The 25,644-nt window shown below is 37.5% G+C and overlaps 1 protein-coding gene across 37 annotated transcripts in view; it reads left to right on the forward strand.

Annotated features, from left to right (window-relative positions):
* MBNL1 (muscleblind like splicing regulator 1) overlaps positions 1-25,644 on the forward strand; it is a 188,249-nt gene that overhangs the window by 152,938 nt on the left and 9,667 nt on the right. For 14 of the 37 annotated variants that reach the window (XR_011650849.1, XM_045197057.3, XM_045197010.3 and 11 more), the window contains 5 exons: positions 5,015-5,215; positions 15,574-15,831; positions 16,987-17,040; positions 17,901-18,054; positions 25,340-25,375. Coding sequence is in view for 36 of the 37 variants with exons in the window: in XM_045197057.3 (XP_045052992.1) it covers positions 5,015-5,215; positions 15,574-15,831; positions 16,987-17,040; positions 17,901-18,054; positions 25,340-25,375 (703 nt within the window). In the remaining variant the exon portion in view is untranslated. The remainder of the gene's footprint in view (positions 1-5,014; positions 5,216-15,573; positions 15,832-16,986; positions 17,041-17,900; positions 18,055-25,339; positions 25,376-25,644) is intronic. The other 23 variants (XM_053918019.2, XM_053918025.2, XM_071220553.1 and 20 more) reach the window with 3 other exon arrangements.

Here is a 25,644-nt window from a genome sequence, read left to right on the forward strand (position 1 = left end):
TTAATTGTGCTGTTAAATTTTTTTAAAAAGATATTTTTACTCTTTGCAACTTTGACCGTGACAAATACACACACACATATAAAATCTCGACAAATCTGACTTAAAATTTGTGTTCTGTAATGCCAGTAGATACTAATTATCTATTATTTATTGTATATACTCCTTCCATTTTATTAAAACTTGCCAACATTGTTTGCAAAACAAATACTACTTCCCATAACGTTTTAAAATTAATTAGGGCCTCTATGACATTTGCCATATTACAGCATGGTAACATGACAAGTTAGAAAATTCAGTATTAAAAATTGCAAAATGAAAGGAAAACAGATTAAATTCTAACAAGCATATTAGACACATTGATTAAATTTTGAGGTAAAAGGAGGTAATAACATCAGATCTCTTTTTTAATGTTTAAATATCTGTTTCTCGAAACTATTTAATGCCCCTGCTAGTTTCTGTGGCAGAGAAACCCAGCACACCCACCGCCTCGTGTGTTAAGCGCTGTTCGTTCAGGACACTGTTTGTTTAGATGCTGGTGGCAGGATACATACAAAATGAAGGAAATGCACGCAAGCCTGCCTTCTGAGAGCTGGCAGTCTGGTGCAAGCAGGAGTCATGGTCAAGGGTGATGGGGTGATAGATGCTAGACTTGAATGATGAGGAATTCTAGGTGAACTGAGGGCAGGAAAAGATTGTTTATAGTTGGAGGTGTGGGTGGATCAGGGGAAGGAAACTTCACCAGGGAGAGTCCTGATTCTTGAAGCTACTTTAGGAATTCAACTCAACTGGGCTGGCGGGAGCAGCCTTGGATGTGGAGGGAAACCAGGTTCAGAAGACGAAAGCCCGAAGCAAACACGTGTCCTTAGAGACCTCACACAGAATCAGAACACGGAGCCCATTTTTGTTTTTAAATAGTAGTAGAAGGCCATATAGTGTAGGGAAAGGGGATCATCCAGGAGCATTCAAAAATTTCTGCTTACTCCTTTCCTCTCCCAGAGATTCCGATGAGCGGGGAGTGTAGCAGGGCATTCAGCTGTGAAGTTCTCCAGGTGATTCTGATGGACCGCCAGCACTGAGACCCACTGTTTTCAGGGCCCCCCGGAATCAGACACACCTGTGTCCATGTCCTAGGTCTTCTGTGCACTTGTTTATGACTGTGGGCCCATAATCTCCGTGAGACCTCTTCTTTATCTGCAAAATGGGACCAATTACACCCACCCAGCAGGCTGTAATTCATTCACACATTCATTCACTCACTCACTCAGGCACTTATTCATGGTATATTTGTTGAGTGCCTACTGTGTGCCAGACATTTCTCTAGGTCTGGGACTTTAGCATATTAAACAGGTATCCCCCCCAACCCTTTCTTAAAACAAAAGCAATAGAGTTTTTGTGTGTCTTTGTCCCCTGAAGTTTATACTCTAGTGTTACGAGGATTAAGTACAAAAACATAGGTAAAGCACTTAGCACAGTGCCTGGCACACAATAAATAGAGGGAATTATGCTAATAACCCTGTTTTCACACACTTAAATAGGGTCATAGTGTAACACTTTATAATTAAATTAACATTTAAATAACATCTTCATTTATAATAAGACCTGAGGACCTTAATGGAATCAGAATGTCTCATTTAAAACAAACAAATGATTAGCTCATAAAAGTACCAGCATTAGCGAACTTGCTATTTTTCTCTGTTCAGGGTAAAAAGACAGTAATAAGCCAACCTTCCTTATGCCTTTCGGGAACCAAGATATCTAAATAATTATTACAAGGAAGCAGTTAGTATCAAATGTACCAATTATGTAGTTATACATTATCCTGTGGATACTTCAGAGAAAATAGGATGCTACTCGATAACACCATTGAGTTAATATCCATCCTTGTGATTCTGCAGAAGCCTCTGCGTGCAGGGTCGCTTTGGGAATCGGAGAATTTGGCAGTGCAGCAGTTCAAGTTCTTTGCTGATCCGATTAGGGCACGGATGGGTCCAGCAGTGACCTACCTCCAGCAAAGTGCTCTGAAAAGGAGATGTAACAAATTTACAAAAATCTCAAAAGAAATAAAGTAGTGGTGTACTTTTTTTATAGCAGCTTTTTGGAATCACGTTTCAAAGCATAGAGCTATTATTATTGATTGCCTGCTTGTTTAGCAAATAGCTCTACTTATCTGGAGAGGGAACAATCTGAGATAATGCTTGCTGAATAGTTGATGTTTCAGATTTTTAAAAGCTGCTGCAGGTTTTACTCGAGGAGAACGTCCTAAAATTCATCAGATCTGAATTTATTTTGCTGAATTAAGTTAGGAAATCAATTCATGTGACAACTCTATAGAAACAATCTAAGGGAAAATTGTTGCCAGTTAATAATACCCATATTTTTATCTAATGCAAATATTCTTTTCTCTGTAATATGCAGCTGCTGTATTACATGCATTGTGGGTTATGTTTATTTTATTCAATGGGCTTTAACAAAGCTGAATTTTATTGGCCACTGGTCTTATTTTCTTAAAATCGAATGCTTTTCTTCCCTCCAAATAAGTTGGTAACCTTGACCTCTGATTCTGCACAATTATATTAGATTGTGTAGTGACATAAACATCTCAATACCTTTCTGAAGTATATATTAAAAATGCACCCTCTGGAAATACATGTTAATTCATAGCAACAAATACAAAGAGGAATGGTATTACCTGGTGTCTGTTCTCCATATTCTAAACTAGTCTTTTAGCCTTCAATGCTAAATTTCCTCTAATTCTTAACTATCTAATAGAAAAAACAGATTTGCCAGCCTGGCTGAAATTTCATATATTGCATTTGAGAGCATGCAACAGGGTAAGTTCTACCTGAATATTTCAGAGTAGAAATCCAAGTTCAACATGCATCCACTGTGCAGATTGATTCTTGTCTTGCTGCCCCCTTGGCAGGCAGTGGACAGCGAAGCAGCATCAGACCAGCTGCTGTTCAAGTAGCTGTTGTTTGGCAGAGATTGCCCTGGGCCGCAGCTTCTGACAGGTTATGGATTGCGACTATCTGGAACACTTGGACTGTTCTTGTTGTCAGTGTGTAGTTGATTGGAGCAGGGATGAGCCTGGGGATGGGAGGTGTCACTTAAGGCCACTGCATCACACCAAGAGCCATGGACCTGGCAGGGTAGTTGACTGTGGCATTTAAACCAACACATTTGCAGGCATAATTATTTTAACTTGAAAGTATCAGAGGAAATAGGGTGTATTGTTTCTCCTCCCGAGTAAATCAAATTGTATATTATGTATTCTGTTTTTCATGGTCCTCCTGGTAAAACTGTGTATGCAAGCTGCAGAGACTGTCCTGAACACAGTGTGTGAGGTCGCGAGAAGAGTGCCTCTTTAGGGTGGGATTCTCTCCTCGGCCCTGTTGGCATTTGAAGTGGGATAAATCTCTGCAGGAAGGGGTTCTCCGTGTGTTGCAGGACACCTAGAGCATCCTTGAACTCTATGCATTAAATGCAGTGGTGTCCCCAGCCCCCAGCTCTGATAGCCAAAAATGTCTTTAGGTTTTGCCAAATATCGCCAGCGAGGCAAAAATCACCCGTAGTCGAGAACCGCCGCCCTGAGGAAAAGGGAGTTCCTGCATTCCACTTTACCCTTACAAATACAGAGTAAGTCAGGGCTGGACCAGATAAAAGAAATGCATATTTTTTAACATGTTTCTTTTGAGCTGTAAGATTCACTTTTGTAATATACATCTTAATTGTGTTACCACTTACTCCAAATTTCTCTTCAATACTGTATAAACCTTGGGATCATCTTCTTATTCCTATGAGAAGGAAGAATTAGCTACATTGTAATGTGCCTTTTATTCTACAGAAATTTCTATGATTCTTTTCCTTGCCACAGGGTAAAAGAAAATAGTTAAAAATTTCCTTCAAGAGCAGATCTATTTTGTCAATTAGTTTTTGTGTTTGGGTTACAAACATGACATAAAGCATTAAATTTTAAGCATTGAAACTCCATTGAATTAAGAAGTTGAAAATATGTATCATCAATAAGATGAGAAATTGTTGTGCTAGATTATGCTTTTAGAGCTGGAAAAGTAAAATGCTACAGTAGATTTCAGGTAAATGATTTAATCTATCAAGGACAGATATATTTCCTGATATGACAATTTTTATATCACAAATAGAAACTATCCTCATACATCCATGAAAACATTTCTGGCAGAAACCCGATCTTGGAGCATTTTCTCTAGTGCTACTATAGGTCTTCCCTTGAATAATCTTGCAACACTTTGTTAGAAGCGTTTCAGACTTCACAATTCCGAATGGCTACCCCCAGGATGGTGTGCTTGTTGTTAAATAGCTCACAGGGGTGTGATAGGCTGGTGGAATATTTATAATTTCCCCAGCAAACCTGCAACAAGTGCATGTGCCAAACACTTATCCTCTGTGCTCGGAAGGAATGGTGTCATCATCTCCTTTCGCTTTTCCCGTGAGATTTACTCACAGTTTACACCGACTGTGAAACTCAGATATCCACTGAGAGCTCTGCTTTATTTATTCCAGGTAATGGGACACTTGCAGCCTATTAACAGTTGTAAACAGATCTTTCAAGTACATCTGACAGAGCAATTATGAAATATGTTTCTTAGACAAGTTTCTAGGGTTAAATCAGGACAAAGATGGAGATTAGATAACCCAGACATTTTCCCTATTGAATAGTTGATCTATTGTTCATAAATAAATTGCAAGTATTATAGACCCGAGGCTTTAAAATTTCAGTGGAAAATTTCATGGTATGTTTCCTGTTATACTTTAGAAAAAATGCATTGCTTTGATCAGTGCTTATTTAAGAAACTTCGTTATCCTGAATGAAACTAAATAAACACAGAACTAAATGGAGAGAGGGAGGGAGGGAGGAAAGGAAGAATAGATTGGGGATGGATGGATGGGTGGATGGATGGGCAGATGGAATAATGTAGGATATCAACTTTCAATCAAGACCTTCATATTAAATTTTACTTTCCTCTTTATTTTTCAGCCAATGTTTTCAGTTGCACCAAGCTTAGCCACCAATGCATCAGCAGCCTTTAATCCTTACCTGGGACCTGTGTCCCCAAGCCTGGTTCCAGCAGAGATCTTGCCGACTGCACCAATGTTGGTAACAGGGAATCCTGGGGTCCCCGTACCTGCAGCTGCTGCAGCTGCTGCACAGAAATTAATGCGGACAGACAGACTTGAGGTAGGAATAATTAGCTGGTTTCTTTATATGTACTGTGTTCTAACTTACAAAGTGTGCTATTTCTTTGTTTATAAAAATTTTTAATATAAATTAAAAAAAATTAAAGCACAGGTTTGGGTTTAATGTTTGGAGAAAGCCACAACATCCTTATGTAATATAATGAATACAAACTTGGACTCTGGGGTCAGATGGCCTGTTATTTTGTTGTGCCTCAGTTTCCTCATTTTTTGAAATGGAGATAATAATGGCACCTCCAAGAGCCAGAAGAATGTCTGGCACCCAGCAGATGCTTCTTAAATATTTATTGTTGTTGTCGTTGTTACTATTGAGAACAACAAATTTTATCAGTCCCCTCGGGACTTGTTCTCAAAAAGATGTTACTTAGTTACTATCTCTAAAGCACTTTAAAATTTATATTGTTGCAAATTGCCTCATATGCTTTACGATATTTTGGTTGGAATAGCAAGGCAGCTTTGTTTATGATGTGTGCTCTTGTAAACATTTTTAATTGCAATTGGTGGTGCCCTGAGTCCCAGAGTCAAGGATGATCCGTTCTATGTGCTTTGCTATTGCTACATGAAAAAGAAATTAAAGATATAAATCTTACATTGAAGTTGTTGTTCTGAGTTGCAGCATGGCTATAAATTAATGGATTTGGCAAAGTATAGATGGAGGGGGTATTGGCAACATTACTGTACATGAAGCCCTAAAAACTGGCATCAATATCCAACTAAAGAACAAAATGACCTTTCCTCTCTTCCCTGGTTAGGGTGAGGCAGTACCGAATGATAAGAAGTTTTGCACGTATTAATTACTGAGAAAGCAGCAGAATAAGGCTTTTGTGTGAACATAATTGACACTAATGTCAATGTATCAGTTTAGCAACAATTTATTTAATAAGCACCAATTTCTTGTTTATTGTTTCATCACATGCTGCACAAAGGATCTCAGATTTCAGCATAGTTATAACTGCTCCCACCTTATTGATGGTAATAATACCGGTTGATACTTATTGGATATTTATTATCTACCAAATACAGAGTCAACCCTTTACATGCATCACACATTTAATCTTCAAAACAATCAATGAAGGAAGATTCCATCATTAACTCCATTTTAGAGGGCAATAAATTTACGGGGAGAGATGTGACATAATTTATTCACGGTCCCGAAGGTAGGATGTTCCAATGGGGTATGCACTTAGAATTCCACTTTTAAACACTATACTATTCTCCCATCCCATACAGGTGATAATAGAAAGAGGAGACAGCAAAATTTGGCTCCTGTATACTCTTTAAAGTTTTGCTTGTTTTAGGCTTATTTTTTACCTTTCCTTAAACATTTTAGATCTAACTGCTATTTAAATGATTACTGTAAGTAGGACCCAGGAAGGACTTTGAGATCTAGTTGCATGCGCTTTGAGGACAAAGGGCTCAGCTGTGTGCTAGAGAGATACACCTGGACTTGTATGTGGTTTATCTTTGCACAGTTACACTTGTTCATTAATTAATTGATGCTGTTTGCAGATATATTAGGAGGAAATTTAAGAAAACATTTTTAAAAGGATTTTATTTATTTATTTTTAGAGAGAGGGGAAGGGAGAGAAAAAGAGAGGGAGAGAAACATCGATGTGTGGTTGCCTCTCGCACGCCCCCAGCAGGGGACCTGGTCCACAACCCAGGAATGTGCCCTGACTGGGAATCAAACTGGTGACCCATTTGGTTTGCAGACTGGTATTCAATCCACTGAGCCACACCAGCCAGGGCAAATTTAAGAAATTTTAAATATTTAAATATTATCAAATGCTCAACTTGTAAACCACCTCCCCCCACCAACTTTTCTGAAGCAAACCCTGGGTTCATAATGCATAATTTTTGATTAATGGGAACCACATAAGCAGTCTGAGATGAACTTTAGTGAATTATTGATAAGAAATGGTTACTTAGCTGAGAAAATACCCATATAACTCTTTTTAAAAGGCTGAGCTGTGTGGTTAGAACTCTTGTAAACTAATCCTCTCACAATTTTAAGTAGTCTGTAATTATATTTCGTATAGTGTTGAGTTAAAGTGAAAACTTTTGTTGTTTCATTTTATTTCTTTTGTTGCGGGGGAGCTATTTTGTGTATTTTGTCTGTCGATTTTGCTGTCGTCACAACAAACGACTACTGCTGCATCGACTGTCATTTCCTTTTTAACCTGAACGCCACTTATCTACACGCCTGATGGTAGGGCAGCTTCCTGTCTTCCTCTTGTTTACTGGGCCTGATCCAGCATCACAACCTGGATCAGTATCCATCCAGTTACAACCTGATGGGCTATTGCAATGCGACCCTAAGGGGCATGTCCTCCTCCTGGACAGTTGTGATTTTAGACACTCTTATCTTCAGGTTGTTTCCTCTCTTGCTAATTGCTCTGCAGATTGGGGTACAGAAGACAAGGCAATACAGGCACACACTTATTTGCTAATAGGCCACCGGTTTCGTTATTCGGGGGTTAAATCTATGCTCTGCTTTTTTCCTCAAGGAACTCTGAAGTACATTATCGAATTTTGAATTTCTGTTGAGGCAAAAAAAAAATTAAATCACTAAAATATTGGTCACTGTTTCTTGCCACTATCTTCTTTTTGCTACAGCTTGGTAGACAATAAAGAAATTTAGCCCTAGCTGGTGTAGCTCCGTGGATTGAGTGCAGGCCTGGGAACCAAAGGTTCCCCAGTTCAATTCCTGGTCAGGGCACATGCCTGGGTTGCAGGTCAGGTCCCCAGAAGTGGGTGCTTGAGAGGCAGCCACACATTGATGTTTCTCTCCCTTTCTCCTTCCTTCTTCTCTCTCTAAAAATAGAAAAATAAAATATTTTAAAAAATTTTAAAAAGGGATTTATCAGCCTTCTGGTTCTTATATAATTGCTTGCATGAACTGACATGTATTTATAGCACCCAAAGTGATTCTACAAAAAATGGTAAATTGGAAAACAGGAATCCAAGGATTAGCGCTAGTGATGTCGCTGATTACTTCGTTGTGTAAGCGTGGATCAAGCTTCTCATATTCTCTGAGCTTCATATTCCACACGTATAAAATTAGGGGATTGTACTAGATAAATCTCTAAGATCACTTCCTGTTAAAACATTCTAGGTGCATTTAGGTAATTTTCTTCATTTTAATGCCAGCCACAAGCTTTTAAGAGTTTATGTGTATATGTAAAACACGTATAAGCTTTTTATCAATATTCGTATTATCCATTCTTTGTTGGACATCCTTTAAAAGACTTTGTAGCCACATAACTTTCTACACTATAAAAGTCAGTTTTCATCCTTTTCTCTAACGAGGAGCAAATGTCTTAACTATCAGTTGTAGTGACTTTTAAAGTTCCATTTTTTGACCTTGGGATACTTTTCTGTAATTTCTAAGCAGCAGTTGATTTTGACTGACTATTTTAAGAAGTTGTTAAAATCTACAGGTAGTACTGGGAAGGACTGAAAGTGTTAGTCGTTGTCCTGCTTCACTATGAAGACTAATTCAGGAAGTCATTGTTTGACTTACCGCTAAGAAACGTAATAATTTTTTATGGTACAAAGAGGACTCCTGAACGCATTCACTCTCTCATTTATTCAGCAATATCCGAGGAAGAACTGTTGACCAGCTTTCAAGTAAAAAGTATTGTGCAGGATATCGCTGAAGTTTCTCAAGTGCTCTCACATCGACCACGAGACAAGGTCCGCATCAGAGCAGGGCCGGCCTCAGGAGCGGTGCCCAATGGCTGGTTAAATGAATGAATAAACGAATCAGTCAGTCAATTAGTTCATCAGTTAATCACAGAAAGACACATGCTCTCTTGCAGAGTTTAGAGGGATCCAACAGAGCAGTTAAAGTGTGACACATTTTTCACTTTTGTTAGCATTCTCCTTGGGAACATGTTTAAATGTTGAGCATTCCAAGTACAAAATATGATGTCTTGTTTCCGCCCCAAGTCCTTGGGATGATTGTTACAAATGTGGGGCTTCGTTCCCAAAGACTAATTTAGATGGTCTTCAGTGGGGCTCAGGAGCCTTGTTCACAGATCTGAAGGGCAAGTCTAAGGACAGAGAGTTCATAGAACATTTCCTCCAATGGATGCCAGAATCTCTTCTTCACATCCCAGCCTTTCACCCTGTACCTCGTGTACAGTTGTTTGTGACTCTGAATTAAAGGTCTGCCTCCTCCAATTCACTCAACATCCTACCATTTCAGTTGCTGAGACCAGAATGAACAGCATAGTAAAATGTTTTAGGTAGACAACAGTAATTAATAAGGTAATTTATACCACATGCTAGCATTAGCATGAAACAAAAGCAAACCAATGGCCACGTATTTCAGATGCTGATGAAGCTAAAAGACTTCCATTGGGTTAACAGTAGTGTTTTTGTATCAACAGTCTATGTGGGAAAAAACATACAAAGTAATTCAGGACAGGCGGACAAACAGGTTGGCTTTTGATATCTTCAGTTAGAGTTTGTTTTAAAATAAATTACTCTTGTGCTGAAAGTTGTATTCTACTGAGCTAATTGTGACATGGGTTTCTAATTCAGGCCACTGGATACTGGATGCTACCACTACATATTGACAAAGAAGACTCTAGTGACTATTATATATTTTTATTGATTGATTTTTGAGAGGGGGAGGAGGGGGCAGAGAGAGGAAGAGAGAGAGGCACCAATTATGTGCCCTGACCCTGGCCAGGGATCAAACCTGCAACCTTGGTGTATCGGGACAACGCTCAAACCAACTTAGCCACCCAGTCAGGGCTCACTGGTTTTTGATAGACCTAAAAATATGATACCTACTGACTAATCAGAAAGCAGCATGTGAAGCTAAATGAGGATTAAAGTGACATAAAAGCATGCCTAGATTGGAGTTTTATAGGAGTTGAATGGATTTGGCATGATCTATTAAATATAAAAGACATTCAATTTGAAAAATAAGATTAGAAAAGCAGATGCTTTTAATAAAAGAAAGGCTTATTGATAGGATTATTTGAATTTTGTATTTTTGCAGAAAATGCTTGGGTACTGCTTATACGATACTTTGGTTTTTCTAGAAAATTATTTAAAAATCTTAAGACTTTTGTGCACACAGGTTTATATACAGGGTCCAGCAGAAGTGATGCCTGCTTGAGTGTGGTTGGCAGGGTAATAATATGGGTGTAATAATTTATAGTTTTCATTTGAACATTTCACCTAAAATGTCATAAGGTGTGCTTGAGTGTGAGAGTGTTATGTTACAGAATTACATGCTTATGATTTTGTAATAAAAGATTCTGTAATAAAAAGGGGCGATATTTGTGCCAGACCCTGTAGTTTAAAATTACTTTTAAAATCTCTAATAAAGCTTAGAATGGTTCTTAAAAGTGTGCTCCCACTCTTGTTTGGAACATCCAGTGTGCTGTGTCTCTGTCTTATCTTGTGAGTAGCTTCGCTTCGTTTGGAGATGACAGAGTTGTAAATCGTTTCTGATAGGGCGGTGGCTGATCTTGGCGTGGTCGCTCGTTTTTGCTGTTCTTCCACTAATTTCCTCATGGAAATTAAAGCTGAAATTCCTCCATCTTTGTAATTATTTAGAAAGGGTAATTAAAGTAACTGCAGGTTTGAGCATTTTGACATATTAATAAGCTTCTCTCATAGTTGTTTGTATTTCCCTGTTCACTTGCACATTCTTTCATAGGAATGAATAAATTACGACTTAGCAGTGGATTTAGTGGGAAGTTTTCTTTAGTTGGTCATTCCCATATATTCAGATTTGATTTTTTTGTCAGATGAAGTCCAGATACAAAATCCTAGCTGTATCATCTATAGAAATACGCTTGTGTTCCCTGACCTGCTGGTAATTATGGGTCTGCCTTGCAGGTTTCAAAGAAGATGCCCATTTGATCTGAACAGAAGTCCTGTGAGGTAGTTGAAATGGGTGCCTTTTTCTTCATTTTTTGAAAGAGGAAAAATGAGGTTCAGGTGGACCAAATTTGTATAATTTGTAGGTAGTAGAAACTGGATACCATCTCATCAGATTATGTTGAATGCAATTACCTAAGCTCACTGCCCCTAATCACCGGAATCTTAAAATGTGGAGATTTGAATCCTTTTTAATTGAAAATACGGATAATTTCTTTTCATTAAATTGTATATTCTTGACCAGTAATGCTGTGGATACTTATAAAATTCATTGATTATCCAGCATTACTTTTTTAATATGTTGTGTTAGCTCCAGTTAATAGAAAATAAAGCCTCCAATACATATTGTTAAACAACGGGTATGTATATGTCTTTGAATAAACTCCTTATTTAATGTTGATCATTGGGTTTAAATTGACTTCCCAAGTATTAAATGGATGGAGTCCCTGTCCTGTTATGAGCAGCCCCCTGTTCCTGCTTTTGGATGCCATTCTCTCAGGGTGAGTGAGTTTAACTGTGGCAGGCACACACCCTGTTACTGAAAGGGCCTCTCCTTAAAGAACCATGCAGCTGGCTGTCCAGTTTTGAATACGTTCAAACGCTGACTTTCATTTCCTTAGAATCCCAGTGCCTTAACTTGCAGAGAACTGATGAATTTAATACTACTTATAAAACCTATTATTTCGACCATTTAAAAATATCTGTCATGTTTATATAAAATTAGAGATCATATAACAGAACTGTCCATTTTATCCAGATGTGTGTGGTGTATTTTAAGCTGTTTACATTTTCTTAGTGTTCGAGATTCCATAGCCAGTAAGTGTAGGGACTAGAACCCACAATTGCTGAGTGTAAACCTGTTTTCTCCCTGTAGCACTGCTATGTAATTAACAGGAGATAATTTATGTAGAATTAATTTGCATTTCTCTGGGAAATGTTTCTGATTAATTTCTCTTTTGATTATTTTTTTATTCCATAGATGTTTTTCTGGAAATAGAATGTAGCACTTAAGTGTTTTCAGTGAATATCTTCACTGAAATGATGTTTTTTACCTTGAAAGCAAACTCTTATTCCTTTTTGTATGAAAATATATGACTTTCCTGATTTACATAACAAATCCTGCTTTACTACTTAGAGAGTAAGACTCAACCAACATTCTTCTTGATTGAAGCATGTTACCCGTTTAGCTAAAGGGATGGAATTATTATAATCTAGGTTTGAAAAGCCACTTACTGAACTATAAAAAGTACTTATGTTTGTTGATCCTCTAATGCCATTTCTGCACATTTATCCTTAGACACTGATCAAAAAATGTCTAGAGTCGTGAATATATTCTTTGCAATATTTATGGTATTTGGGAATGTTGGAAATGACTTACATGGTCTCCAAAAGAGTTACCTATGTTATACATGCCTATTATATGTTGTTAGGATTTTCAAATTTAATTTTACCTTCCATGTTCCAAATTTTCTGAGTAATATAAGAAATTCCACAGTTTATTATCCCTATTTGAATTGCCAGATGAAATTTTGTCTGTCAATTATAATCTGCAAATAGAATTCTCCGTCTAAGATATTTCTTTCGGGGACCAGCATAGTGTGAAGTTTTCTGAATTTGTGAGGGAAGCCAGGCCCAACCAGCCCCTCCAGCCCACAGTTCCCACAAGCCCAGGTTTTCACAAAAGATTTTCTTACTTCTTTATTGTTTCAAAGACAGGGATAATGGGAGGACAGCTATTTCAGTGTATTTCTTCTGTTCCATTCCCCATATCAGGAGATACCTTGAGCCGGACAAAAAATGAAACAGTCAAACACATATCATTAAAAGCATTTGACTAAATTCTTTGAAGTTCAGAAAAGGCTGGCATTAGAGCTGGTTCTAAGCTAAGTGCCAGTTATCAGCCCTCCTTAACTTGTTTTAGAATTCTCCCTATATGTGCCTTGCAAGTACAAAACCACAATAAACCATTACAATAAACCTGTATTACGAATAAACCCATACAATAAATAAATAAAGCTATACAAACAGCACACACCCGAATAAAGCAAATGGAGAGGGATGAGACCGTCAGTATCTTAGAACGGCCGTTTTTACGTAACCCAAATTTAAGTCCACGTCACTAAGAATAGAAAGAACATTGAAATAGAGCAATAAAAAGTCAACATCAGCCCAGCACTTCGGTTACATTTTGGGAGAACAATGCTCAAATTTCTGGCACCAGCACTTCCGTAACTGTTTTTAGAACATAGCAGACCTTTGATTTTAATAGTTATTAAAGATCCTTCAAATAGATTACCTCTAGATCTTCTTTTTGTCAATTTGGCAAAGAGCAAGGTCAGTTGAGAAGCAGAGTGCCAGTTCACCTGCTGACAGCTTCTCGGTGAGCCTGTCGGAGAAGCACGTGTGATGGGAGCCAAGAGCAGTAGGTGAGGGCACGTGTGGTGTCCTGTTGGGTAAGGCCGTGTTCACAGATTCGCTTGCACAGAAAAATAGCTTTCTGTTTATCATACTATCACTTTCGCATAAATTCCACCTATATACATGACAGATTTTTATTCTCCTGTAAGTGTATCTGTCTTCCCAACTATGTTGATGAACCTCATTTAGTAAACGTTGGTTAGGTGCTGGGGATTTGTGGGTTAGACAGCTCCCAGCTGCTTCTGGTATTCCGCCTGAGTAGGGAACCATAGGTCTGGGTAACGGCTTTACCATCTTTGCTTTTTGAATGATAACCTCCTGGTTATCCTTGGCATTTTTTGTTTTTGGTATTGTTGTTGGTCAGAAAGACAAATGAAATGGATTAAAATAGGGTCATTTGTAACTTTCCAAGTCATTTTTGTAAACTCGATATCTCTGAGTGACTGGCACATAATAGTAGTTACTCAATGAATATTTTTTAATTAAACATATTGAATGAGATGGTGAAAAGAGTTGGCCATTGTTATGTATGTGGAATACAAAGCTTTAGCTAGTTTGAGGTTTCCAAATAGTAGAAAATGTCATTATAATGTTCTTTTTAACAAGGAGCCTGATGCAAATTATACAGTCCTTCTTAAAGGAAGTGCTTTCTTCAATAATGGGGTATGAATAGAATGGGGAAAAGATCCAGAATTAAATGTGATCATTTTATGTATGCAGATCCAAGGAAACCTTTGCTGTTTTAATAATAAAAGTATCCCCAGTCCTCTTTCTTGCCGATAGATAAAGTGCTCGGGGTCTTCATTTGCTCAGTAGGTGAAAAGAGTGAAAAATAAAAACTGTTTCCTTGTAGCCTGAAGTAGCAACAGAAAACTATCAGAAGAACATTGCGTGTTGTAGGTGGCCCTCTTGCGGTAGAAAGGCCAAACTATCCCAAGTGAAGACAGTCTGGGAAACCTGGTAGAAGCAGGCACCATGACCAACTTTTAACAGTAAGAGTCAAAATTGAGCAAAGCAATGCAAAATAACCCATTTTCACTTTCCTCCATGGTCCCCGTGGCAAAATTAATAGCCATAAAACAAATTTACAATAACAAAAACTAATCATTTTCAATCTGTTTTATATAACTACCATGTAAATTTCTAATGATCAAAAAACAAACAGCTCCTGGAAACATTTTACTAAAAGCCTATTAAATTTTACTTTTTATGCTTTTACTTAGAAATAATTTCATATTAGAACAAAAATTGCAAAAATAGAGCCAAAAGTTGCTGCGTATTTCTCACCCAATTTACCTAAATAGTAACATCTTATATAACCAGGGTCATTTACAAAACCAGAAAATTAGCATTGATATGCTGCTCTTAACCAATCAACGGGGCTTAATCAAATTTCATCATGTGTCTTATCAACTTCCTTCCCGGACTCCAGAGCTGTCAAATCTGTGACAGTGAGAGCCTCAGTCTTTCTTTGTCCTTCATGACCTTGCCCCTTCAGAAGAGCACTGATCAGTTATTTCGTGAAATTCCTTCCATTTCAGTTTGTCTGCTGTTTCCTTGTGACTAAACTCAGGTTAAGCATTCTCCGCAGCCATGTCACCAAAGTGCTGCCGTGCCCTTTATGATCAGTGCATCGTGAACATAGGTACAGGAACGTCTCGTTGCTGGTGATACTAACCTTGATCACTTGTTTAAAGTGGTGTCTGCCAGATTTCTTTGCTGTAAAGTATTACGTTTCCCTTAGTAATTGACAAATATATCCACCTATCCTATATTAGAAGTTTAACACAATTAGTATCATCAGGGCATTTTCTTACTCATGGACATTTTACTGAAATGGGTTATAACTTGTATATCAAAATAGGGATTTGTCAAGATATTTTGTGCATTGTTTGCAAAACATCTTTCCCCTGTTCCTCTGTAGTCTCCTTTCACCAGTCTTGCACTGTAAGTGAAAATCTTCAGAAAGCTGCTGCTTCTCCACATTGACTGACCCCCGTGCACTTACTGACCTTGCAGGTATGTCGAGAGTACCAGCGTGGCAACTGCAACAGAGGAGAAAACGATTGTCGGTTTGCTCATCCTGCTGACAGCACAATGATTGACACCAATGACAACACAGTCACCGTGTGTATGGATTACATCAAAGGGAGATGCTCTCGGGAAAAGTGCAAATACTTTCATCCTCCCGCACATCTGCAAGCCAAGATCAAGGCTGCCCAATACCAGGTCAACCAGGCTGCAGCAGCACAGGCTGCAGCCACCGCAGCTGCCATGGTGAGTAGACACATCAGCTCGCTCCTTGTGAGCAAAGTGAACAAGTATATCTGACTACAGGCTCTTCATTTATTAACTTATTTTTTTTTTGGCTGAATATATGTTTGTTCAGGTATCCCAGACAATGCATAATGAAGTTACTGTTCCCCCAAGTGAGGGTAACTCCTCAAATGGTTCACATTGCTTCTATACCTTTGGCCTAACTCTTAATATTCTGTCTCATTCTGGATGTAGGGTTTCTGAAACTTCTCCTCTGGAAGGCACACCTGTCTCTTTTTCAGTTTAACCATATTGCCACTCTCGGCACTCTTATTTCTGCGTGCCATCTACTCAGCCATGGTGTGCTCTTCCACACACTGAGACTCTTCTCTACATATATCTTGCTTTTTACAGTAACATTATCTGACACTACTTAGGAGAATTGCTTCAGCATAATTGTTTTTAGAATTCACTACAAGATTTTGAATGGTACACTATCTAGATTGTTTTAAATACTATTGTGGCATAAACCTAATTGTAAAAGGAGAAATGCTTGACTATGCCATTATTGAGAAAGGAGAAAGAGAGCAGTGCTCAAAGAGTTAGGAATGGGATCATTTGGAGCAGACCCTAAATTATATATAGTCTGAAGGTAAATTTTAATGTGGTCTAGTAGCTGATCTTAACGAGCCCATTCTTTGTTCTTTGCTTAGCTGTTTTAGTGTCGTCCCCTTGTTTACATAAATATATGACTATGACTTGACCGTGGAATTAGTCACAAAAAGCACTGTGTGGTATTTCGTAGCACAGTACAATAATCACGAGAGAGGTCTTTTCTGTGTTTGTTTACGGATACTTGAGCAAAAATACAGAAGGCTGACTCTCTCCTCCTCTCTTCCTTTCACTCTTTTTTTTCTGTTAGAGTATCTTGTTTGTAATTAACTACAAAGAGGAGTTATCCTCCCAATAACAACTCAGTAGTGCCTTTATTGTGCATGCTTAGTCTTGTTATTCGTTGTATATGGCATTCCGATGATTTGTTTTTTTATTTGTTTTTTCTCACCTACCCAAAAATGCACTGCTGCCCCCATGATGCACCTCTGCTTGCTGTTTATGTTAATGCGCTTGAACCCCACTGGCCCATTGCCATCATGTGCTCGCTGCCTGCTAATTAAGACTCAGTCGGCTGTCAAATCACTGAAGCGACCCCTCGAGGCAACCTTTGACCTGGTACTATGACCTTTCACCTTTTAGCTTGGCATGTAGCTTTGTTGTAGATACAAGTTTTTTTTTTAATCGATTTTAAAGTATATATTCCTTTTTCTGTTATAAAGTTGCAAAGTACAATGAAAAACTGAGTGTGGTTTCCTGACAAAATGAGTGGAAAGACTATAATTTAAGTACCTGGATGGATATCCTACAATGAAAGATTCTGAAAGCCCAGCAGCCCACATTCAGTTTAACTACATTGTAGAACATTCTAATGAAATACTTCAAGGACATTAAAAATGTATTTTGACTGTATATTTATGTACCTATTTGGTTAGCATGGCTTTAGTGATAGAATTATTGACTTTTTAATATTTATAGTTCAGTGTTCAAGGAAAAAAAAAAAACTTGCATGCTCTGGGACATTTGCATGTCTAGGTAGAGCTGGGGGGAGGAGCCGAGTGGGATTAGTTTTTATTTTACCTGTTTCATTCACTCTGTACAATTAACTATTAACATTGCTTATACTTGTCGATCCTCATGGAGCTCACAGTGCAGCTTTTCTTCTTTTCCCAAGTCAGTGGCTTCTCAGAGAAAGCCTGAAGCATTATGGGACTTAAAACACTTTAACACATTATAACATGTGCTCATGTACTAGTGGGTTTTTTTTTTTTTGACAAAAATAATGCTTCCTTTAAAGCTTTTATCTTGCCTTTGTTTTAAAATTTTTTTTTGCGTATTGGATTTTTCCCTTCTTGGTAGTTAAGTGCTCTGCTGCCTGCTTGCTCATGCTTCCTAACAATTTTAGCCTTCAACTGATTTTTCTTTTTTCTTTTTCTCTTTTTACTGGTATTTGTTTTTTATACTCATTTACTAAACAGGGAATTCCTCAAGCTGTACTTCCCCCATTACCAAAGAGGCCTGCTCTTGAAAAAACCAACGGTGCCACCGCAGTCTTTAACACTGGTATCTTCCAGTACCAACAGGCTCTAGCCAACATGCAGTTACAACAGCATACAGCGTTTCTCCCACCAGGTAAGCGGTTTCAGTTGGTTAATACGTGAGCCAAACAGTGCGCCCAGAGCCCTCCTGGTAGAGTAGGCAACCAGCCGTGCCCCCAGTTTGTCGTTAGGCATGAATAAGGTGGAAGGTAAGATGGTCAACAGTGACAATTTCCCTGGGATGATCTCATGTGGTTTTCCCGAAAAGCTGAGAATTTTAGCATAATGAAACATGGACTTAAGACCAGTGATGTTGTATGTATGTATTTTTGTTTGTGTACTTTGGAGTTGAAGCTCAGTTCTCTTTTCTTCTCACTCAGAACTGTTGTATGTCTGTCAAGCTGCTTTATGGCGCTGTCCTGCTGTAAGGCCCCTTTGCCTTCGTGACAACAGAGAGCTAATTCGAATTATTTGAAATGACACCATCAATTTTGGTTTTTACTTTCCAGCCTTTTTGTTTTCAAGGTGGAGAGTAAAAGACTGACTGTGTTCTAGAGCTCTTAAAAATGCTCTTATCAGTACCAGTCAGTGCATTGCTTAAAGTCATTATTGCCCCTAGGCTAATACTGAAATAGCCCCAAGTGCCCAGTGGCGTTTACATTTACTACTGAGTTTTACATTTGTGGTTTCAGTTGATTTCCACGTAGTCACATAAACATACTCTGGAACTGTCACAAGGATGTGGAATTTAAAAGCGTAAACTAATCAGTCATTTAGTTACCTGGACATTTATTTTAACTTGCTCTTCATTAACTTCAGAAAATACACACTACACTCCTTATAATCTGAAATTCAACTAACCAGAGACTGAGACCATTTTCTTCTTTACCTCTTTACCTTTCTTCAAAAAATATTACTGTGGTTTCTGAGACTTCTCTAATAAAATAATTTTTATTTTTTTTAGTCAGGTTAATACATTTTAGACTAGGTGTTTCAAAGATGCAGACCCATTGGTGTATTTACACTATGGACAGTGCATTAGGTTCATAATGCTGTGAGGGAATGTGATAATTTATTTCTGAATAAGTAAAAAAGGATAAATTGTATTCACATTAGTTTCACTGCTAAGCACAACTTTTTATGCCAGTTTTCTTTGGAAACTGGTCATCCATGTGTAGAATATGTAGCAATATTCAGTGAGCTAGAATATTCCACTAATTGAAATATGCTCTGGACACTGTGGAAAAATGATGTTTGTACTCATGAAATAGTATCTATCAAATTGAAGTTTGTTTGTTTTCAAATGAAAATAAGATAATTTAGATCTGTAGGATATTTTTTGCATTCTGAGGTAAAAATCACATTTCTCTTATGTTTGATAATATTAAAACTTTTCCCTCAGCGTAGTGCTCCTGACATTTTGAGAAATTATTTTTTTTTGCTCTTATAAAAATTGCCATGCCCTAAATTTATGCTGTCTCTAACAAATCCATCAACTTTTTTTCTATAGTCAGATCACTAGACAGTTTCAGGGAATTATAGATAACTGCTATAATCTCTTTGAAGAAATTTAAAATTATATTGTCAGTTTATTTCATTGAATAAAACATTGCTGTTAGAAATGAAGTTTTCCCATTTAAAATCTAAAAATAAAAACAAATCTAACTTCTTCCATATATTGTTTAAAGAAACCTAAAATAATCTATATTATTAAATGGATTTTGCATTTTCTCCAATGACATATTCAGATGACTAAGTAGTTTTCTGGATAAGCATAATCGTTAATTGCATGATGACCCTTATGACAATAGTCTTTTCCTAGAATGGCTTTTTGTCTGGATAGGGGAGCAGAAGGTCTTAGGTAAGGGTCAAGTCAGGGAAAAACAGCACATTCTTAAATCCGAATATGCTTATCCTTCTATTCTTGAAACTTAGCATTATTAGCATTAATTAAATAAAACCTGCCACAATATATTGAAATATGCTAAAAAATTTAAGATATATTTGCATTTTCATTAATTTTGCATCAAAGATATTCTTTCTTGATATTTATCATCAATATGATATGCAATGATTGCAATAGTAATATAATAATAACACTATTTGTAACCCTGTTTTAAAGGACTTAAGCTACTGGTTAACCTTTATTAGCAACATAATCAGAAATAGGTAGTACCTACATCATTCTTTAAAAATATTTTTGTTATTTGTAATATGTGCTTGTGTGCACAAAACTTGACCTTGTGACATTGAAACATTAAAATGGGTAGCCATCTCTACTTCTGCCAAGCCTTTTGGTCAGATAGCCAGAAAGCAGACAAACCTAATGCAGAAGGTAGAAACTCAGGGGCCAGGCAGGAACCATAAATAAGCTGAGCCAGAGAACATCTGGGAGCTTTGGGCCCGAGAGGCGCTGGAGAGCACAGGCCCAATCTAATGCAGACGGTCAGTGTTCAGACTGAGGCTTTTGTTGCACAGAGGAGTACCTGCCTGGCAGGTTGTACCTGGTGTGCACTGCACACCTGTGGCTCCATTTACAGCATAGTCTGTGTGAGCAAAGGGTGGCTGTGCAAACCTGCACAGCCTAATGTGGCCCTGATGTGCCGTGTTGCCACATATTATGACTTTTTCCAGAGATGGTGGACATTTGGGTATTTATATGTGAAATCTCTCAATTTCTGAATTTTTTCAACCAACTCAGTATTTTTGAAATACCCTTTAAGAAACAAAATCCATATGTAATCCATATGTAATCTCATGTATGATGCCTGGAAGAAAAGGAAGTTTGTTTGCCAAAGTCTAGGCTGTTCTGCAGGAGTACAGAAGAATTATATGATCAGAGCATCCCATCTGACCACAATGTAATAATTTGGAAGGTATATCCTGAAGTCTTTATGGAAACCAAGAAGAAACAGAAATCATTTATTTTTTGTGGCTTAGAGTTTTAGAGCTCTGTAGTCTGTTGCTTTAGTAATAACTTAAAGAGTATGAAGGCCTGTAACACTGAAGGTATAGTAAAGCATGGTTGTCTAAATCCTTAGATCAGGTGACTATGTCACCAGACTAGGTTGCTGGCAAAATGTGATGGTTCAGTGTCAAGCCAGCCAGCTAGTTTAAGAAAATCTAGTATATACTATAATTTTTAAGAACAATATTAGAGTTATGAGGCATCTACCCATCTCTGTCCATCATTCATTCATCCATCCATCCATCCATCCATTTTACCATCCATCTTTCTAACTGTCTGTCCTTCACTTCCTCCCTTCTATTCCTCCCTCCTCTATTCTTTCCTATTTTCCATCTACTCCCCCATCCACAAACCTACCCATTTATCTATCCCTGTCTGTCCGTCATCCATCCATCCATCGTTCTATTCATTCAGTCAGCAAACATTTAGTGTGTGCCATATTGTGTACCAGTATTTACACAAGGGATCACTAACTTAAGATCCAACGACTAAATCTGGAATCCAGAAATATTTGTCTAAAAATGTACCAATGAAAACAAAATGTAAATTCTTTAGAAAGTGTGCATGCTCTCTAGTTCCAAGTCCCACAATTCCCTATTACCTAGGCTAAGTTGTTTCACACATTTTATTCAAAAGAGCTACCTCTTATTGAGTGTTTGCTTCATACCATGCTGCAGTAGGTGTTTTCTATACAAATATCTTACTTTTTCTGACAACAACCCTGAAAGGTTGGCATTACTATTCCCATTTTACCAAAGAGTAACTTTGGGCCTAGAGAGGTCCAACGATTTGCCGCAAATTACATGGCATGTGAGGTTTAGATAGAATTCGAACTCAGGTCAGGTGAACTTGGATTAGCTCTCAAAATCTGTCAGCTTCCACAAAGACCTAAATAAGAATTTGAGAGAATGGAATTAATGGAACTAGTCCTACAACTGGTGTTTCACACCCTCCATCTCATTTGAAGATAAAGACAAGGATTAGTATAAGTTCGCATTGAAGTGTTTTTTTTTTAATTTTAGATAGAAACTAAATTATTTTACCTTTACCGTTCAAGACTAAATTTATTATTTGCACAGGTTGAGCACAATCCAGGGCCTACTTATGTTGTGGGTACGAACTGCACTCCCCAAAGTAAGGTGTATAAGAAACACCACTTTTACTTATATCAGATATACTCCTGAGTTTGTATGAAGTCCCACTCCACTCTAAAAACTAATCTCATTGTGTTTGATAGAAATCCCAGGTGTTACTGGGATTCCATGACCCCACCCACCTTCCAGTAATCTCAGACTACCCATTCTTTTGTCTTCAGTCACCACTGGTCACTGCTAATGTAATCACTGTCCACACTTCCAAGATTTCTTGAAGGCAGGTACTCCAGGGGTTCTATGTCTGCTTTGTGTCCCCCTTCCCTTGCCTCAGCGGCCCTGACTCAGAGGCAGCCCATTCCCTGGAAAGCCTGCTGCTTACAGGGCTGTTGTGAAGGAACAAGCTACATGCTTGAATGCTCATGGACCCGGCAGACTGCCCTCCTCCCCAGAGTCTTGAGGAATTGTTCTCTCTGCTCTCCCTCACCATTCTTGCCTACCTGCCATACTCAGAAGCCCACCTCTGTTCTCTTCTCCAAGCATATGGCCCTCAGTCAGTGTAGGTGTCAGCCCGTGTTGCAACTCTGCCGGGTAATAATGTTCATTATTTTACAGGGTTATGTTTCAATGAGTTTTAAACATAATAGGATAGCACATACTCTTAAAGCAGTTTTACAGGCAGGTCTAAGTGTTTAGAATAATAGCTGAAACATAGTAAGCACTAAGTTTTATTTATTATTGAATAAATAATATTTATTCAATAATAATTTTATTTCTTGAATTTAATAGCTCAATAGACTAGAATTCAATAGATTGAATAGAAACAGGAATAAATTACATGACACTGTGGCTCTTTGGATATAAATTTGGAAAATAGTTCGATTTATTATGAAGTTTTAGTCCTAGATGATATAAATTATTTTTAGAAGACCTTAATGCAGCTTTATACTTCTTATCATAATATACCTAAATAAACTTTAATAATGACATCTAAATTCAAACCTCTAACCAAATATGCATTATAATTCTTTTTATATCTTCTATTTCTTTGTCTTCTCCTTGAAATGATTTTAACTATGGATACATCTCATTCATAAAATTTCTTCCTAGTTGTTTTTTTGGATATCTTCATACAGATTGATTAAAAATTCAATTTTGAGTCAAATGTAATTAAAATAATACATTCCTCAGAAACACAACATTTTTCTATGCAAATATCTTAATAGGGAAATCTGAAATTGAGAAATACATTCACTTAAATTTGGCCTTGGGCTGAAAATTGAGGAAAAAATTTAATTGGCTATTTGCACATCTATATGCATAAATCAAACAATTCGATGTTACGATGGATATTATGGTCATTTCAAAAGTGATTTTTGTTTCTGGTAAGTGGGTCCTACAGCGTTGTGTTTTCATATTTGTGAGTTATTGCACCCTAGCTAGTGTTTTTATTGCTGCCTTATATTTATTTGCTACAAATCCCTCTCAAAACTGTGTGCATTGGTTATAATGATAATGAGGAAGGTAACTCAAACTAAAATCCACATTATAATATCTTCAGGGTTTTAGAGAGATAGGGTAAGGTGAACTCATTCTCAGCATGGGCAGGCTAATTACGCATGGGATGAAATATAATAGGCAAATTGCAGCATAATAATAAATAATAAATTGAAAACATACAACCTGTACAATATTTAAACAGGCTGTAATATTCCTAAAATACCACATTTTTCTTTTTCATTTATCTTTTCATCCTCTTGCCCTCCCATTCGAGGATAATGATTTCACAGGATCTAGACCCAATATTACAGTCTTAAATTGTGCTTGCTCTACTGTTTGAAATGAATGTCCTTGTTATCACCGGTTTGTTTTTGTTGTCTTCCACAAGTCTGCGACCCAGTAGTTGTAGCAAATGACAGAGATCTTCAAGTGTCTTAAATAATGCCCATCACCGTAACAGTACGCCACCTGAGAGGGTGCCTCCTTAGCTTCATTACCAAGTTTAATCACTGTGCATTGTGCCCACAGTCTCAGTGGATCACAGACCGATTGCAGCTGTTCCAGGGTTGCCAGTCGAGTAACCCGCGGTTCTCAATGGCAGCTTTGTTGTGTAGGGCTCTCTCCGACAAGGCTCGATTAGCAGATATTTCCTAACAAGTGTTCATCCCAGTTGCCGCTAGTATGTAAACAGGGTGTACCGAGTTTTAGATAGAAGATAAAATCATTGGAAATCTTAAAATCTAGAAGTCTAAAATAACCTTAGAAAAAGAACAATGGTTCCGTATGTAGGAAAGTGCCCTGTACTTGGTAAAATAAATTAGATTTTTTAATGTTTATATGTCAAAGAGAGCCGGGGGGGATATATATATATATGTAGTTAATTTGACATCATGGTCAAATTGTGAGCATCAGTGCTAACAGCACATATGTAATATATGTATTTTCAATATATGTATCTCCCATTCAGGGTTTGTATTAAACTCTAATTACCAATTTTTCGCGTGTGAAATTTTGTATAATACCTGCTACTCAAGGAAGTCCTGAGGGTCTAAACCAGCAATGAAACTAGTCTGTTTTCCCAGATACCTACTAAGTAATCCAATTCAAAATATATGAAAGTATATGGCCTCTAAATATTCTTCCAACATTTCAATTCCAGGCTCAGGCAGTGCAGAAGTTTCACTTGCTCTTTATGCATAATTTATTGCTTGGTGTCCTTCCAAATGAAATCGCTGTGTGGATAATCACAACCTCTTCCATGTCTGTGTGGTCGCTGCTATAGTGAACAGGAAAATAAAACCAAAAGAATGAAAAATGAATGCTTTGGTTTCCTTAGATTACTAAGTCAGTTTTGTGCATTGAATTGTTTAGCATTTTTATAATAAATAATATTTCTAGTTATTTAACTTGTGCTCAATCTCAAGAAAACGTTAACGCATTCCTGTGTTCAAGTCAGAAATGGCAGTGCTGCAAGGTGGCTAGTAAGCAGGTTAAAACAAAACAGATTGCGATGTTATTGTTGAAAGAATTAAGCAGGTTGAAATTTTTCCCAAAGTGCTTTTATTTATAGGCAACCATTAGGAGAAACATAGTGTACCAGCACACAGTTGAACTGGCTTTTATTCTTCACTCGAGACTAGTTCTAATTGATCACTGTGCTATTGTATGATTTGATTGTGCTGACAGTTACATGCCACTGTTCCCATAATAACAATTTTTCTTCTTTGTTCAAATGAATTTCCTAATTACACGTGTGATGGGATGTTTTAATTCTTTTCCCTTTTCAAATCCACCTTCCTGTTGCAATGCATGATGGGCAGGCTCAATATTGTGCATGACACCCGCTACAAGTGTTGGTAGGTGCCAGCTTTGTTTCTTGATTATCTTAAACCTATGGTGCACCTCACAGCCCCTCAAAATCCACTGCTAAGTTTAACTTATATCTATTGGGCAAGTCCATTTCCTTTTACTAACACCTGTCAATTAAATGCCAATTTCTATTTAATTGACATGGACTCACATAAATGTTTTCTTTACACACAACTTTTCCTTTAGACACCTTTAGTGGATTTTGATTGGACTATGAGTTCTGGTGTGTAAAAAAGTCTTTCTCATTAAAGTAATA

The sequence above is a fragment of the Desmodus rotundus genome, chromosome 2 (genome assembly GCF_022682495.2).
Source record: "Desmodus rotundus isolate HL8 chromosome 2, HLdesRot8A.1, whole genome shotgun sequence".
Classification (NCBI taxonomy): domain Eukaryota; kingdom Metazoa; phylum Chordata; class Mammalia; order Chiroptera; family Phyllostomidae; genus Desmodus; species Desmodus rotundus.